Source organism: Cyprinodon variegatus, unplaced genomic scaffold (assembly GCF_000732505.1).
Source record: "Cyprinodon variegatus isolate N-32 unplaced genomic scaffold, C_variegatus-1.0 Scaffold540, whole genome shotgun sequence".
NCBI classification, from domain to species: Eukaryota; Metazoa; Chordata; class Actinopteri; order Cyprinodontiformes; family Cyprinodontidae; genus Cyprinodon; species Cyprinodon variegatus.
The window spans coordinates 302,448-318,037 of NW_015150993.1; the positions used below are offsets into that span (position 1 = coordinate 302,448).

Below are 15,590 nucleotides of genomic sequence, written 5' to 3' on the forward strand. Positions count from 1 at the left end.
ATTCTTGATTCTCGACGTCGGAGTACACAGAGTGAAGCGAAAAGACTACAACTGTATGGAAGCCATTCTGAAGCAGCCAGGGGGGGATTCTAAATGAGCCAAAAAGCAGAGACAGGAGCAATTGTCAAAATTTTGGTGTCGATCATTCGATTTCATCCTGGACACTACAGAAAATGGGCTAAAAGTGTTTAAAACCGGAATTCTCCTTTAACAAATAAAATCTGAAACTTCAGGCTCGCATTTGGTTTTCAAATCCCTCTAATTGATAATTGCTTAATTGGTGAACAGAATCTGCCGGGATGTTTTTTAAGTGTACAACTTCTTGAACGCAAAATCCCCTTTGTGATACATGGTGGTGGTGGTATAATGCAATGGGACGGAGGCAGAGGTTCTTCATCCACCAAAATAATGATCCAAAACATACCAGGATGACTAATACCTTTTATTCATATACTTTCATGTCATTACCAAGCACAATAAATTCTGTTTACATTTACATTTGAAATAATATGGTACAGATGTCTGTTACCTGGGAATTGACATCAGTACTCAGTGGTTCCTGCTTTAGCTAAAGTCATTTAAAGATGACATTAGCATGGTAACCAATTAACATGTTAAGATGGCGCCTGCTTTATCAATGTCGTTGGCTGTGGACAAGTTGCTAACGCAGGTATGAATGCTAACAACGCAGTAGTTGTAGTTCTATATTCAGGCTGTGGAAAATAGGTGGAAGTTGTAATTTCAGATAAAATTTTGCAGCGTCTTCTTAACAAAAATCACATAACCTGCTTACATCATACACACTTTGTGTTTACAACTTAACACTGCACACAGAATAGAGACATCATCTCCATGATGAAACAAGGTGCTGGTGGCATCATGCTATGTTTCTAAAAGAAACAGCTGGTCAGAGCTCAGGAGAAACTTTATTTTTCAGACGTTTAAAAACATTTTCTAAAGGAGAATTAAAATGACAGTGAATAAAATGAGTGTATTTTTTTTCTCCCTTTCATTTATGTAGAGAGCCATTCAGAGGCGATTCTAGAATCTGTGGGGGCCCCAAGCAAAAAATCCTAGGGGGCCCTACTGACCAGTGTTCATCACCATTATGTTAGGCTATAAATAATCTGACACCAAAGAAAAATGTATAAAATAAAACTTTTTTTATTCCAAATGTTCTAAACATGAACAACCTTGTTATTTTGGAAAATATAAAAAAATAAAAGTAAAGAATAAACTAATAAATTAAAATAAATGTATAATAAAAGAAAAGAAAACAGTAAATTACTTTAAAAACCCAATATAAACTTTGTACAAAATATAAAGTATAGTAAGTGTAGTGAAATGATTGGGGTGCTATACTGCTTCCAGAATTGCTGCTTACGGGCCTTGGCTTGTGCAAATGCAGACACTGAGGCCCCGTCCACACGAAGTCAAACCCTGGCCTAAACGCACAAATCTTTCACCAAACCAGCCTCTCATCCATACGAAGCCGGCGTTTCGGGGGTCTGTAAACGATCTTTTTTTTTATTAAGCCTTCAGAGTGGGAAGATTTTGAAACGCCGTTTTCGCGTTTCCACCTTCAAGCTCTAACCGCTTTTTTTTTTTACACGCATGCGTCATAGCGCCGCCTCTAAACACGCATGCGCGAAACAGTATCACAACAACAATGGCGCCGTACTGTGTTGAATGGTTGCTGCTCATGCTACTCACCCTGCTGTCGGGCTTACAACAGAATCTTCTTCTTCTGGAATATCTCCAGGAAGAACAGAGCAATATCGAAGACATAGTTCAGCACCTGGATTTGACTGAACCACGAAAATGGACCCGCAGGGCAACCATGTATAAATATTAGTGCGCATGCCCAACATTTCGTTGCCTATTTTTGCTTTGGCACCACAGCGCCACTTACAGGCCTGGCATACATTTTGCAGCGTTTTCATGCATTCGTCTGGTCGATCACATTTATTTTAGGTCTCCGTCTTTACGACAAAAGTTGTGGAAAATATTAGCGTTTCGTGTTTGTTTTGACTTTGTGTGGACGGGGCCTAAGTCCTCCAGACCCAAAGACCTTCGCACGCTATACTCTATAGAAATAAGCGCCAGTCCTGAAAGTCTCTCTTTAGAAAGTCTCTCTTTAGACATGGAAAATGAATCATTTTCCTTCAGCTTAGTTACATAATTGCTTTCCAATTTACTGAACGATAGGCCTACAACGTCACCCATTCGCTAGGCTACGTTCATTTTCATTAAGGGATGTCATCCACCTGGGCTGGGCTGGGCTGGATTTTGACTAGGCAAAGCCAATGTCAATCAACATTCCATCCAATCTGAATTTTTAAATGCAGTTGTGCATCTCCTCAGTCACTATAGCGTTGCCACTTCATGCTCGCCTGTTGCTGTTTATCTACCGGATGTACAGTAGCTGGCTCTCGGGGGCCCCCCAGCGACTCGGGGCTCCAAGCAGTTGCTTGGTTTGCCTGTTGACAAGGTGCGCCTCTGGAGCCATTTTGCCCTGTGTCTCATTAAGTCTCTTACAGTAGAGCTGGAAAAATATATTTTAATTACACAATTGCAAAATATTGCACGAAAAACAACTTATTATTTCTACCTTTGAAAATCTGTTGCCATTTTAAATGTCCAATAGTTTATTTATATTTTGAGCTTCAAAAATAAGAAAAGACTTTAAACTTGCCATAAAGATAAAGTATGGTTTTTCCTCCATAGGTTATTATGTGATACAGAACACATAATTTTCAATAATAACAACAAGAAAAATCGATCTAAAAACATATTTGTGGTTCTTTTAGTGTCAAACTGTGAAAATCCAATTCAGATAATCTTTACAAAATCTAATAAAGTTTCTAAGACTGGTACTTGAATGATAAAGCTGTTATTAAAAGCCCCTATAGCGCATCATGGAGCCCTGCCTATCATATAAAATGTATTGAATGTGTGATTTTAGAAATTAGTCTGATATAGAAATAGTTTTTTTTACATGTTTTCAGCTATCCTGCTTGTTTTTGTTATGAGGTTTGCTTTTCTGTCACAAGGAAAGGCAATATTTCCTGCACACTGACCGAACAGGAGGAACCTTGCTTGTTCTCATAATAAGGCCAAATAAAAAAAAAAATCAACAGGGACGTTAAAACTTTTGAAATGCATTAAAAAATCACTCCCTGGAATAAGTTAAAATCTTGAATCTCTTCATCTGTTGACTCCAAAGCATGTGGGCTGCGACAACATCCTGGGCTCTGGCGCTAAAGAAGATCGATGCCGTGTGTGCGGAGGGGACGGCAGCACCTGTGAGGCCACAGAGGGGCTCTTCAATGAGTCTCTGCCTAGAGGAGGTAAAACATGTCTGCCCTGAGTTTTAAGATAAGGGACTTAGGGATGTTCTGTCCCATCAGAGTTTAGTCAGAGCAGCAGATACGCTGCGGAGGACAGAGATAGTACTTTTCCCTTAGCTTCTATGACCATATGTGACACAGCAGACGTCTATAAAATCAACAAAATGATTCAGCCCCCTTGTTTTACAGCCTTAAATGCCTCAGAAGCAGGGGGGTCATTTTCCTTTGTCACCCAGCTACACAGCATATGTTTGCAGCTCTGTCAAGATACAGATCATAACTTATATTTCCTGTTAATTCAATCAGGGAGCCAGAAATCAGCAGACAGGCCTATGGCGTAAAGTGTAGACTGAGTTGGTCTATCGAGAGCATGAGTAGGAGAAAACATATTTCTCCTTCTATGGTATGGCTTATAAACCACCTAAAAATACGATGTGTGCATGATGGACTGTAAAAAGAAAAAAACGGAGCCGTTTTGTCCTCCTGCAGGACTTGCTTTATCCTTTTTTGGGTGATTTGGAATTTAATCTATATGTACTCCTACTTAGAATCATACGTCAGCTCATGTCTCATATGTGCTGAAGTAATATGTCACACAGAGATGAAGATTGGTTGAGGTGGAAAGTTACTATACCTCTAAAATATCTCCTTTATTTTTCGCTTTTAGGTTACATGGATGTGGTGCAGATCCCGAAAGGATCAGTTCACATTGAGATTAGAGAAGTCGCCATGTCAAAGAACTACATAGGTGAGTATTGGACTTCATTAAGGCTGTGTTATGATAACATAAAGGAAACCTGACAACCAAGTCAGTAGCATGAGATATCAAAATATGTTGTGTTTTTTTTTCACTGGCAAAATTTGCTAGAAGTGTTGAAATTTCTGAAAGATTCTCGTCGAGTCTTGAATGTGCGTTATAAAACCTGTTGAGCTGATTTTGTGTTGTTTCTGCAGTGGAATTTCCTTCTTAATTGCCTTTTTTATGCAACATATTATCTGAAAATTGTACATATTCATCTGGTGTTAGGTTTTTTTTTACCTCCGCTAAGGATTATGTGTTTAGGAGACAACTTGAAAATGTATGGATTTATTGTACAGGAATTTTTTTTAAGTTTCTCTAACATTGTGAGATCGGCCTATTTGGCGGAACAAGCAGTTCCCCACTAAACCAGAGGGTGGCAGCAGAGACTATTGACAGCCTCATCATCGGACTCAAAACGTCCGTAGGTATTTTACTGAAGACAAAAACACAAGAAAAGGGAAAGTCGTTGGTTTGTTAGCATGATCAATAGAAAAATTTTTAAAGGACATTTTCTAACAAAGGTGTGCCTCACGTCAAGGAACAATTAAATAAAATTTGGTAATAATCCAGATCATGTGAGAGTTTTAGCTATAGGTGTACGACATGATTCGGGGCAAACTTTGCTGCTTGTTGTTCTGTGCTCTCTGAGGGATTTTCTAGTTTGGTTTAGTTTATTTTCAGTAAAATATACAATATCAGATTTAACCTTTACAGTAAAATGTGTCGAAAGGTTACCAAAAAAGTGGTAACCTCCATACAAATGTGTAAATATTTAACCTCAATGAAAGCGTGCATGTGATATGTTGCTACATAATTTCAGTATACAGTAGTGTAAATGACAGACTATATTTATCTAACAGGAAAAGTTATAAATTGTTCTTGAACTGGTTTTGTGAGGGTTCAGCAAAGGAGGAGGGGAGACCGTTCTATACTTTGAAGCCTCGGAATAGAACACCAAACGTGGAATGGAGCTAAAATCCGGGCCCATTTTGAGTTGAATCGACGTGAAATACATGATAACAAACAAATCTATGATGGAAGTGAGAAGGAAGCAACTTATTGATCGAATTCTAGACAAACTGACCAAATTGACATTGGTTTACAGTTTACAATTGGTAATGAGTAACAGTTTAGTTTTGATGGGTGCTAGCCAAGATAATATTAGGTCTGTATATACTGCCACCATGACCATTAACCATAAAGATCTTGCTACAGACATTTAGTGCTTGTTTCATATTGTGACCTTGCAGAGCATAACTATTTTCCAGATAATTTTTTATATATTTTAATGCAGGTTCTGTCCCCATTAAGAATAAGGCATAAAAAATATTCAAAAGGTCTTTAGTAAAAAACTATTAAACATTATTTTGAGTTTTTCTTACCCATTTCTGAAAGTAGGTCATGCAACAGGACCATGATTCCAAGCACAGCAGCAAATTTAGAACAGATTGACCTGAAAAAAGGAGGAACAATGTGTTGCACTGGTTCTGTCAAAGTCTGGACCACTGCAACGATTTAATATGTTAGACAATTGTTTTCTTGATGTAAAAAACAAATCAAGACAGAAATCAACAAATGGACTTGTGCAAAAGCTACATTTAAGCATTGCAGTATTTTAAGTACTGTGGTTTCAGGTTAAGGGTTTGTTTTAGAGAACTAGCCTAAAACGTCTTCACATAACCTTTAACAGATCATCTGTTATTTTATTTGCTGAAGTGAATCGGTTTTAATTAACTACAGTGTGATGGCTTGGCAGTTTGCACCACTAATCTGTTTCATATTTTTTGGTCTGTCATTTGCATTTCCTCACATCTTTGTTAAAAGAAAATTGGAGAATTTCTTCATCTAATCTCCTCTTGCTTAATGCAAAGTATATATATATATATATATATATATATATATATATATATATATATATATATATATATATATATATATATATATATATATATATATATATATATATATATATATATATATATATATATATATATATAAAACCTTCCCTGAAACCTATTAATAACTGTCTTGGCACCAGACTCATCCACTTTGTTCCAGACTAAACAAGAAAGCATTTGCAACGCTGGCAGTGTCAGAAGCAAAACAATCAGACAACCGGATTCAATTAAGCCAGCCCTGCGTCTTATCATTAACCAGAGAAAGACATGTGACAGCATGTTGAATTTATAGCGGATGGTGGTGATGGAGGACTTAAGCCACACTCTGAAGTGGAGAGCTGTGTCGGATTTATAGGGCCGTGGTGACAGCTGCCTGCTCCGCCGGGAACATGGAGGATATGATGTTCATATATCACCGTTTAAAGACTCACATTTCTTGGCTTTTATTTACCCGTCCAAACAGTTTGTAGCTTTGTCATGAATTTCCTCTGTGACCTCAGTGATAGTGATAATATTTTTCTTATGTAGCGTTGCCTGGCTCTTTGCTCCTCTAGTATGAAAATGTTGCATTTTTTCCGATGTTTTATTAGGTCTGCATGAGGAAGCATAAATATAGAGAGGGTGATATTTGCGCACGACTTGTTCAAACTACACTCGTCAAAAAATCACAATGCTCACAATCAGTGCCAGATGTGCTGAAAATGGATTTGTAGATAAAGGAGGAGGCTGTGGTATGTTAAGGAGCAGTGAACCATTGTTCGTCAAGTAAATTCTGCGAAGGAGTATTTACAGAACATGGACCAGGCTGACAGATTATTAAGTGGCTGGATTGCTTTGTCTTTTCCAATTTGACAATGATTTGGTGCAGAAAAAGAGGAGCTATCTAGATCTGTTGAAAAGGGACACCTATTGTTATTTTATTCATGAAGCTTTTACGGCTTTCACCTAAACTTCTTTTTTCCTATGCACCTCCTACAGGGGAGGTATGTGTATTCCTTGTAATGCGATGTTGTTAATGACTTCAGGATAAAGGATCAAGATGAGCTGAAATTAATAACAAATCTTCAGCTAAATGTGATTCAAAGATAGATTCAAGTCATTCTCTATCAGGATGAAATGACTGGGTGCTTGGGTGCACATGCTTGAATTGACAGGGATTTCTTTTACTCATTCAAACAGTGTCTGACTTAATATTAATAATTGAAATTTATTGAGCTCAGTGATGCAGTCAGCAGCACTGCTGCCTTGCAACAAGAAGGTTCTGGGTTCGATTCCCAGCCCCGGGTCTTTCTGCATGGAGTTTGCCTGTTCTCTCTGAGCATGTGTGGGTTCTCTGTGGGTACTCTGGCTTCCTCCCACAGTCTAAATAATGATGATAAGGTTAATTGGCTTCTCTAAATTTTCCTTAAGTGTGAATGGTTGTTTGTGTCTGTGCTACCCTGCGATGGACAGCTGGAGATAGGCCCCATTGACCCTGCTTGGGATAAGCGTGACGGAAAATGGATGATCTCCCATTGATGAAATTCACTCTCTGCATTTAACCCATCGTGTGGGGTTAAGGGTTTTGCTTAGGAACCTAGAGTGGAGGGTGTTGGGATTGAACTGGGTACTTGCAACATTCTTTGAGCACAAGCACACTGCTCTAACCACTAGGCCACAGGTGTCAAACTGGTTCCAGAAAGGGCCGTGTGGCTGCAGGTTTTCTTTCCAACAAAACAATAGCACACCAGACTCCATTCATCCCATCAAGTCATCATGTTCAGATTGGACTCCCTTGATGAAATGAAAGAAGTCTGGTGTGCTATTGCTTGGTTGGAAAGAAAACCTGCAGCCACACGGCCCTTTCTGGAACCAGTTTGACACCCCTGCACTAGGCCAACACTCCCACATAGAGCTCAGGTCACTATTTCTTTAAATAGTAGCTCCTATCAGGTACTCTCACTGAAAGGGATGTCCCGAAACAACTCTTCATTTCCGATATGATACCGATATTGCGTCTTAGAGAATTGGCTAATACCGATATTGACCCAATAGGATATTAGTATGAATCATAGCGGCCATTAGTATTTATTTTAATGTGTAGAATGTTAGGAAAAGCTTGATCAGCAATAAAAGTTATGAAAGCAACTGACCCATGTAAAATTAACTGATCAGTTACAGGAACTTTTAACAGAAGCAGAGTGTTTCTATGAGTATGAAAATATTGGAGTTTTTAGATAAAATGTCCTTATCTTGAATATTACACTACTTGCTTGTTATACAGCACCATTCCCTATGTGGATTCTTGTCATTTTGGCTAAATAGTTAAATCCTTCTGTCATTTGACCTTGAAAGCCAGAAGGCTTGTCCGTATGGCCAGTAGAGCTTTAAAACATCTCTGTGTAGCATTTGACCCAAGTTTTGGCTTTATTAAATATATATTAAAGTGTTTATCAAGGGAGTTACAGCATTTGTTGGGTATTGATGCTTCATAAGGATTGCCCTTCTTAAAAAAACGCACCTAGGCGACTCGAGAGGGTCGGATCTGTCACTGGATGAGTCATGTGACCCAGAGTCTCATGTTGTGGCCGTCTAACTCTGCTTTGAAACACAATAGCTAGCTAAGCCAAAGTTGTTTTTTGCCAATAAAACAGATAGCCTTCAGGGGTTCTAACCTCTGGAAGATTTTGGCTTACCCACTTTATTGGGTACACCTTGTTAGTACTGGATTGGACCCCCTTTGACTTTCAAAACTGACATAATCAATGTTGTGCCAGTTCATAATTAAAAAGAACAAGTTCAAATATCAGTTCACACACAGATGAAAATGAACTTGCTCATGTTCATATTTCACTTTTTCTGAAAATTAATGTAAAGTAAGCTCACAAATCTATAATTGAATTAGTTCATTTATGTTCAAGTTTATTTGGTAAATTAAGTCACAATCCTACAAAATACAACCTCATATTTCAACCTCTAAATGTGTGATCATAATATATAGAAAGAAATTGAAAATACTTGATGCAGGTAAGGTATAGTGTGTGTGCAGTGAAGCCTTTATTTAGCCAAATTACACAGAACTTCAGAAACATAGGGGGCACATTCAGGTTCTGCTAAAAAGATCTGCATCAAAAATGAGTGCATCAGTGGCAGATATTTCCCAACATTGCTCGGATGCTTTAACTCAATGTGTCGCTTTAAATTTAATATGGATGTTTCTGACAAATGGACCTGTTTGTTAAGTCTTAATGGGCACAGTTTGCATAGAAGTGTTCCAAGTCTTCCTTTGTTAGATCATAAAACTCCGCCATGCGCTCTGCAAAACTGGCATCAGAAATACCAGCAGATGAGTCTGAATCCCACAGACTAGTACTAGCAGTAGATATACTGGTTTGTCATGCTGTGTGCTGTAGTGAAACCTGATGTTATCCAATGAAAAGTGTTTTTATTATTTGAAGGCGAATGTGAGCCGTGTGTGTCGCTCATTATTCTCAGAGTGAATATCGCTGTAGTCTAGTTTCATTACTTCAAAACTAATTCATTCAGTTCACTGTTCACTAAAAATATGAACATATTAAATGAACGCCATCCATTGAACTAGTTAATGCACAACACTGGCCATAATCCTTCATGGCATAGATTTGACAAGGTACTGCAAACATTTCTCAGAGATTTTGGTCCATATTCATAAGATAGCATCACATAGATGCGGCAGATTAGTCGGATGCCCATTCATCACGAGAATCTCCTGTTCCTCCACATCCCAAAATTGTTCCATCGGATTGAGATCATTTGAGGACAGTGAACTCATTGTCATGTTCAAGTAACAAGTTTGAGATTATTTACGTATGCTTTATGAAATGGCATCTTATCTGCTGGAAGTAGCCATCAGAAGATGGGTAAACTGTGGTGATAAAGTAATGGACATGGTCACCAACAATACTATGTTTATGATGATGACATGATGCTCAACTCCTGCTAATGGGCCCAAAGTGTGCCAAGAAAATATCCCCCACCCCATGACCCCACCACCAGCGTGGACCGTTGATACAAGGCAGGATCGGTCCAAGCTTTCATCTTCTTGACACCAAATTCTGACCCTACCATCGCAATGTTGCAGCAGAAATCGAGACTCGTCAGAACAGGCAACAATTTTTTAAATCTTCTATTATGCAGTATGAATGAGACTGAGAAAATGATGGCCTCCGTTCTTAGCTGACAGGAGTGGTCTTCTGCTACCGTAGCCCATCCACCTCAAGGTCTGTTGTGCTGTTCCTTCAGAGATGTTCTTTGGAATACCTCCGTTCTAATGACTGGTTGTCACAGTTACTGTTTCCTTTCTGTCAGCTCAAACTAGTCTGGCCATTCTCTTTGACCTCTGGCATCGACAAGGCACTTGCACCCACAAAAATGCAATTCAGTGGATATTTTCTCTTTTTTGGACCATTCTTATTAAACCCTACAGATGGACGAAAATCCTGGTAGATCAGTATTTTCCGAAATCCTCCTACCAGCCCGTCTGGCACCATTAACCATGCCACGATCAAAGTCACTTAAATCACCTTTGATGATGTTTACATGCTAAATGCATTCAGTTGCTGCCATGTAATTGGCTGACAAGAAATGTGCCTTATCGAGCAGGTAGAGAGCTCTACATCATATAGTGGCCAGTGCAGTGTAGATTTGCCGTTATTCAACTATAAACTTAACCTTGTTTAGGAAAGAGTAATTTCTTACTAGATTTGGGAAAAAATGAGCTGTTAAAAATGATCCATACCCACTCAATAATCAATCACAGTTACTGACGAGACTTTTCCAAGTTTCTACTGGTGTTTCAGTGATTTATCTTTTATGAAGTCCCCATCCAGTTGAAAACCCTCTTTGCCACCATCCCAATTTGCAGTTCAACCCACTGATTTAAATCAGAATAAACAGGTTTGGAATATTGAAAGTTGTTTTAAATTCACATTTGCCAACAGGATGATTTGGTCTGAAATGTATAGATGTGGGTAGTATGTGGGTAGTTTAGGTCAGAGGTCACGGATTAGTGGTCCGCGGTCCGGATCAGGACCCGCCTGCTTGCTAATCCGGACCCAACCTGATTTAAAACCTTTATAAATCACATCATCTCCTGTTAATATGGTAAAGCCATCCAGATGACCTGGGACAAGTCTACACGAGATACAAATTAGCCAATGAGCTGTCAGTCTGGGTTGCTGTTGTTAGCTACTTTTAGACACAACAGGCAAACCTGTGGCAAGCCGGGTGATGGGTAAGAAGGAGAAGATGATGAGAAAAAGTGAAAAAAAAGTGTGGACTGCTGGAACTGATGACAGAAAAGTGAAATAGTGTGCTCAGAGATGACCCTGCACATTTAGAGTATGTTTGGCTCAATTTGCTGCTGTAAAGCAGGATTCTCCGCCATGAATTTAATAAAGAATAAATATGGATCCAGGCTCAAAATCACCACCTTAATATGTGCTTGAAAATGGCTTTGTCTCCATTCAAACCCAGGTTTAAAGCCTTGCAGGGCAGCATAAAGCCCACTGCTCTCATAAAGACATAAAAAAGAAAAAAAAAAGAAACAAACGAAACGAAAGGTGTTTCATAAAATATGTGAATCAGGAAATGGTCTATATATATACACCAAACTGAACGATTTTGTTCTCTCCTTAAAAAAACACCTTAGATTTTAAAATGGAAAAATGTACTATTTTTTTTATATATATATATTTTCATTTAAAAAGTCAATGTATAACATGGATGCATAAACACCTCATTTTATTTCTGTGTTAAATTCTGTATAAAGTAATGGGTTATAATTAGAAATGTCTCCAGACCTTTACTGGTTGTGTATTTTCTTTATTTGGTTATTTTTAATTGGTTACCCATGGTTGACACTTAGAGCAATTTGACAGTAAATGCTCACTCACAATTTTCATAAAGCGATACACAAATTAGTGCTGGCCGTCCCATTTGTAAGATTAATACTCTTCCCATGTAGTCACACATAGTTTTATCATTATCGGGCCACAAAAAACAAAGAAAAGTTCCAATATATCATTTAAGCTCCCAAAAGATAATGTTGTTCATGCTCATGATAAGTATATCCTAACTTCTGACCAGAACTCTAGCCTTTTTTGGATTGTAGCTTTCTGAAAGATATTAAATGAATTTATCTTGTGATCTGTCAGCTCTAAAATCTGAAGAGGATGATTACTTCATCAACGGAGCCTGGACCATTGACTGGCCCAGGAAGTTTGACATCGCAGGGACGGCCTTCCACTACAGGAGACCTACCGATGAACCCGAGTCCTTGGAGGCGCTGGGACCTACCACTGAAAACCTCTTTGTTATGGTAATAAAGCTGATTTTTTGATGTCAACTCAAAACTGTAAAAACACAAAAAGTGATAAATTCAAACATGTATTTCACAATAGTGAAGAGAATGTGGAATTGGCTAAATAAATTTGAAGGTTGTGCTTATAACTTTGAAAAAACAACTTTTTCCCTCATAAAATCTGGTAGAACCAATAAAATCACTGCTTTAGTACACTTGACCTTCAATAAATGTGATCATAAAACTATTTTACTCCCAGTGGTGGTAATGTTTATATGAACTTCACTTCGATCTTTCTTTTCTTTTCCTTTGTTGGTGGATTACTGTATGTTTTAAGCTTTCACATAAAGAACAAAGCACAGTGCAGTGATTCAGAGGAGCCTGTGCTGTCTACAACTCTAATGTCCACTTATTGCACTGTTAGCGGCATATGCAGTGCTTTACAAATGTTTTCAGTCCTTGTGAAATATGATAGATCCACACAAAATGGTGCACATTTTAGAACCCATATATGTCTGCTTTACTAGTTGGCTGTGTGCATTCATCATCAAACATATTTACTCTTATGTCCCTGAATAAAATCTAGAGAACCAACTGATTTCAAAAGCAATTGGTTATTCCCAGTTAATAAAAACAATATGAGTGTAATTTCATCTATGGAAGGGATAAAGCATGGAGAAAGAAGACAAGAATGTTAAAGCAGAGTTAGGTTTTAAAGAGCACTATTCCAAAATAAGGAAATATCACTAAGCTGCATTGTTTAATGTATCATGTGAAGCTGGAAGGACCGTGGCTCAATTCCACACCTACCAAGATTTTTCTTAGCAAAACATGTGGAATAATTTCTTATCAAATGAAAAACTAAGGCCAAACGTCCAGGCTAACCCTTAAATCCCTCAAGCATTATATAGAGTGGGGACTATATAGTAGACTTTATAGTGAATTTTATAGCAGAGATTTAAGCCAAAACAAGTTTTTGGGCTACATTTTAAAGCTTTGAATTCCATTCTAATGCTGACATTTGAATGGAAAAAGCTTCCTGGATGGGAAGTGAAACATCTTCAAACTTGGAAACCAATTCCAGTGAATTGTTTTTTTGTTTTTTGTTTTTACTTTTTTGGAATCTGTGGCCAGATTTCAAGCCAAATTAGCTTGACAGCTTTAAGCAGGGAAGCTAATTCTAATGCATTCCTCATTTTACAGTGTAATTCACCCCACCACCACACAAATATCTGAAAATGTCACCAAAATGGTTGGTGTCAAGAGACCCTAAACAGGTCAGGATCAGAGCAGGCAGCAGCTAGCTTAGCTTAGCCTAGCTTGAAGCATGGAGACTTAGTAAAGTTATGCTTCGAACAGATCTTTTTTAAGGTAAAGAATTTTTTCACCCCATCCCTGTTGAGTCCAGTTGGCTGAAGCCTTAGTTCGAGCTGTTTGCTTTAAGGCTGATTTGCTGATTTAGCCGTGGAGGTAAAGACACTTTGCTCGGTAGCAGTGTGTCTGAATGATTTGCTTTTATACTTAAACACGATTAGCATGTATCTGTAAAATAAGCATGTACCGTTCTAACTAGTGTTGCGCTGAGGCTATTTTTTGGCCCAGATACCTGAACCCGATACCTTGCTGTGCAGTCATTTGGCGATACCATACCGATACCATCTGTTTGAAGTGGATGCGTGTGTCTATATACGAAGAACTGCATACTACTTGGATGTAAAATAATAGCCATCATGGCTTTGTCAAGCTGCTGCTTACCTTTGTGTAGAAGAGAAAAGACTAATAAAAAAGTGAATCCAGTAGAACTTTTTATTGCCTACCTGGAATGGGTGACAATAGTTGAATAAACTTTTGGCTATTAAAATGGTATCGGTGCCGTATTTGTTGGTACGCGCTGATACCGATACCACCAGTTTAGCGCTAGATCGGGGTCCCGCCTGATACTGGTGTTGGTCTCTGTGCAACACTAGTTCTTACATATAGGAAATTCCTCTGCAATAACCATTCAACCAAAGAGGGAAACACTGAGACATTTTTAAGACAAACATTGCAAAATGAGTTTAAGTAGCCACATAAACATGTTTCCCTCCTTTTATTCAGGTTCTCCTTCAAGAGCAGAACCTTGGAATACGCTATAAGTTTAATGTTCCCATCCACCGGACAGGGAGCGGTGACAACGAGGTAGGCTTCGCCTGGCACCACCTGCCTTGGTCCGAGTGCTCAGCTACTTGTGCTGGTGGTAAGTCTTTGATTAAAGTCATTTTTCTTTTTGTCTTCAAATGTAGTTTTGTGTCAGTTCCAGCTGCAATACAACTGCTACTAAGGCATTGCAGATGTGAGAGAAAGTTGTGGCCAAAATCCTGACAGCTTATCAGACTATGAAGATGTTATCTTTTGGTTTATGCACTCATTAATGCTAATCAAAGCATCAAACATCTTGGAAAAGCAGATCTAGAAAGCTTCACAGGATCCTTACATACATTTTCACATTTACCTACATTCATGTTTGTGAAATGGGGCTCTGTCAGTGTGTTTATTTACACTGATCATTTCTGTTATCAGGACCACCTAGGAGTTGTTACATAGTGACTTGAACTTGAATCTGTTTATTGGCATTTCAGTTCTTGTCAAAAAATTACAGCTTAAGAAGTTATGGTTCAATGAACTGGAAATCAAATCTGCACACAAATCCAGCTCTGCCTATATTGGTTTAAACAACTGATAATGTTGTAGTCCTGGATGAACAGTGGAGGTGAAGTTTTATGCAACGTGCGGGAATATTCTTTTTATCCAACAGTGGGGAAGTCTGGCTAAGGAATTGGCATCCATACATCCATCCATCCATCTATCCATACATACATCCATCCATCCGTTCATCCATCCATCTTGCCATCCAGACATCCACCCATCTGTCCATCCATCCATCCATCCATCCATCCATCCATCCATCCATCCATCCATCCATCCATCCATCCATCGACACATGTATCCCTAAATCAACCCATCTATTCATCCACCCACCAACCCATGTGTCTATCCATCCATCCATCCATCCACCCACCATCCAAACCATCCACCCACCAACCCATCCATCCATCAACCCATCTATCTATCCATTAATCCATCAACCCATCCATCCATCCGTCCGTCCATCCATCCATCCATCCATCCATCCATCCATCCATCCATCCATCCATCCATCCATCCATCCATCCATCCATCCA

At 38.6% G+C, this 15,590-nt stretch overlaps 1 protein-coding gene across 2 annotated transcripts in view; it reads left to right on the plus strand.

Annotated features, from left to right (window-relative positions):
- The window catches only part of adamts6 (ADAM metallopeptidase with thrombospondin type 1 motif 6), a 106,345-nt gene that overhangs the window by 69,595 nt on the left and 21,160 nt on the right, over positions 1 to 15,590 (plus strand). For both annotated transcript variants that reach the window (XM_015391413.1, XM_015391412.1), the window contains exons 17-20: positions 3,227 to 3,350; positions 4,018 to 4,098; positions 12,224 to 12,387; positions 14,467 to 14,605. In XM_015391413.1, the coding sequence (XP_015246899.1) occupies positions 3,227 to 3,350; positions 4,018 to 4,098; positions 12,224 to 12,387; positions 14,467 to 14,605 (508 nt within the window). The remainder of the gene's footprint in view (positions 1 to 3,226; positions 3,351 to 4,017; positions 4,099 to 12,223; positions 12,388 to 14,466; positions 14,606 to 15,590) is intronic.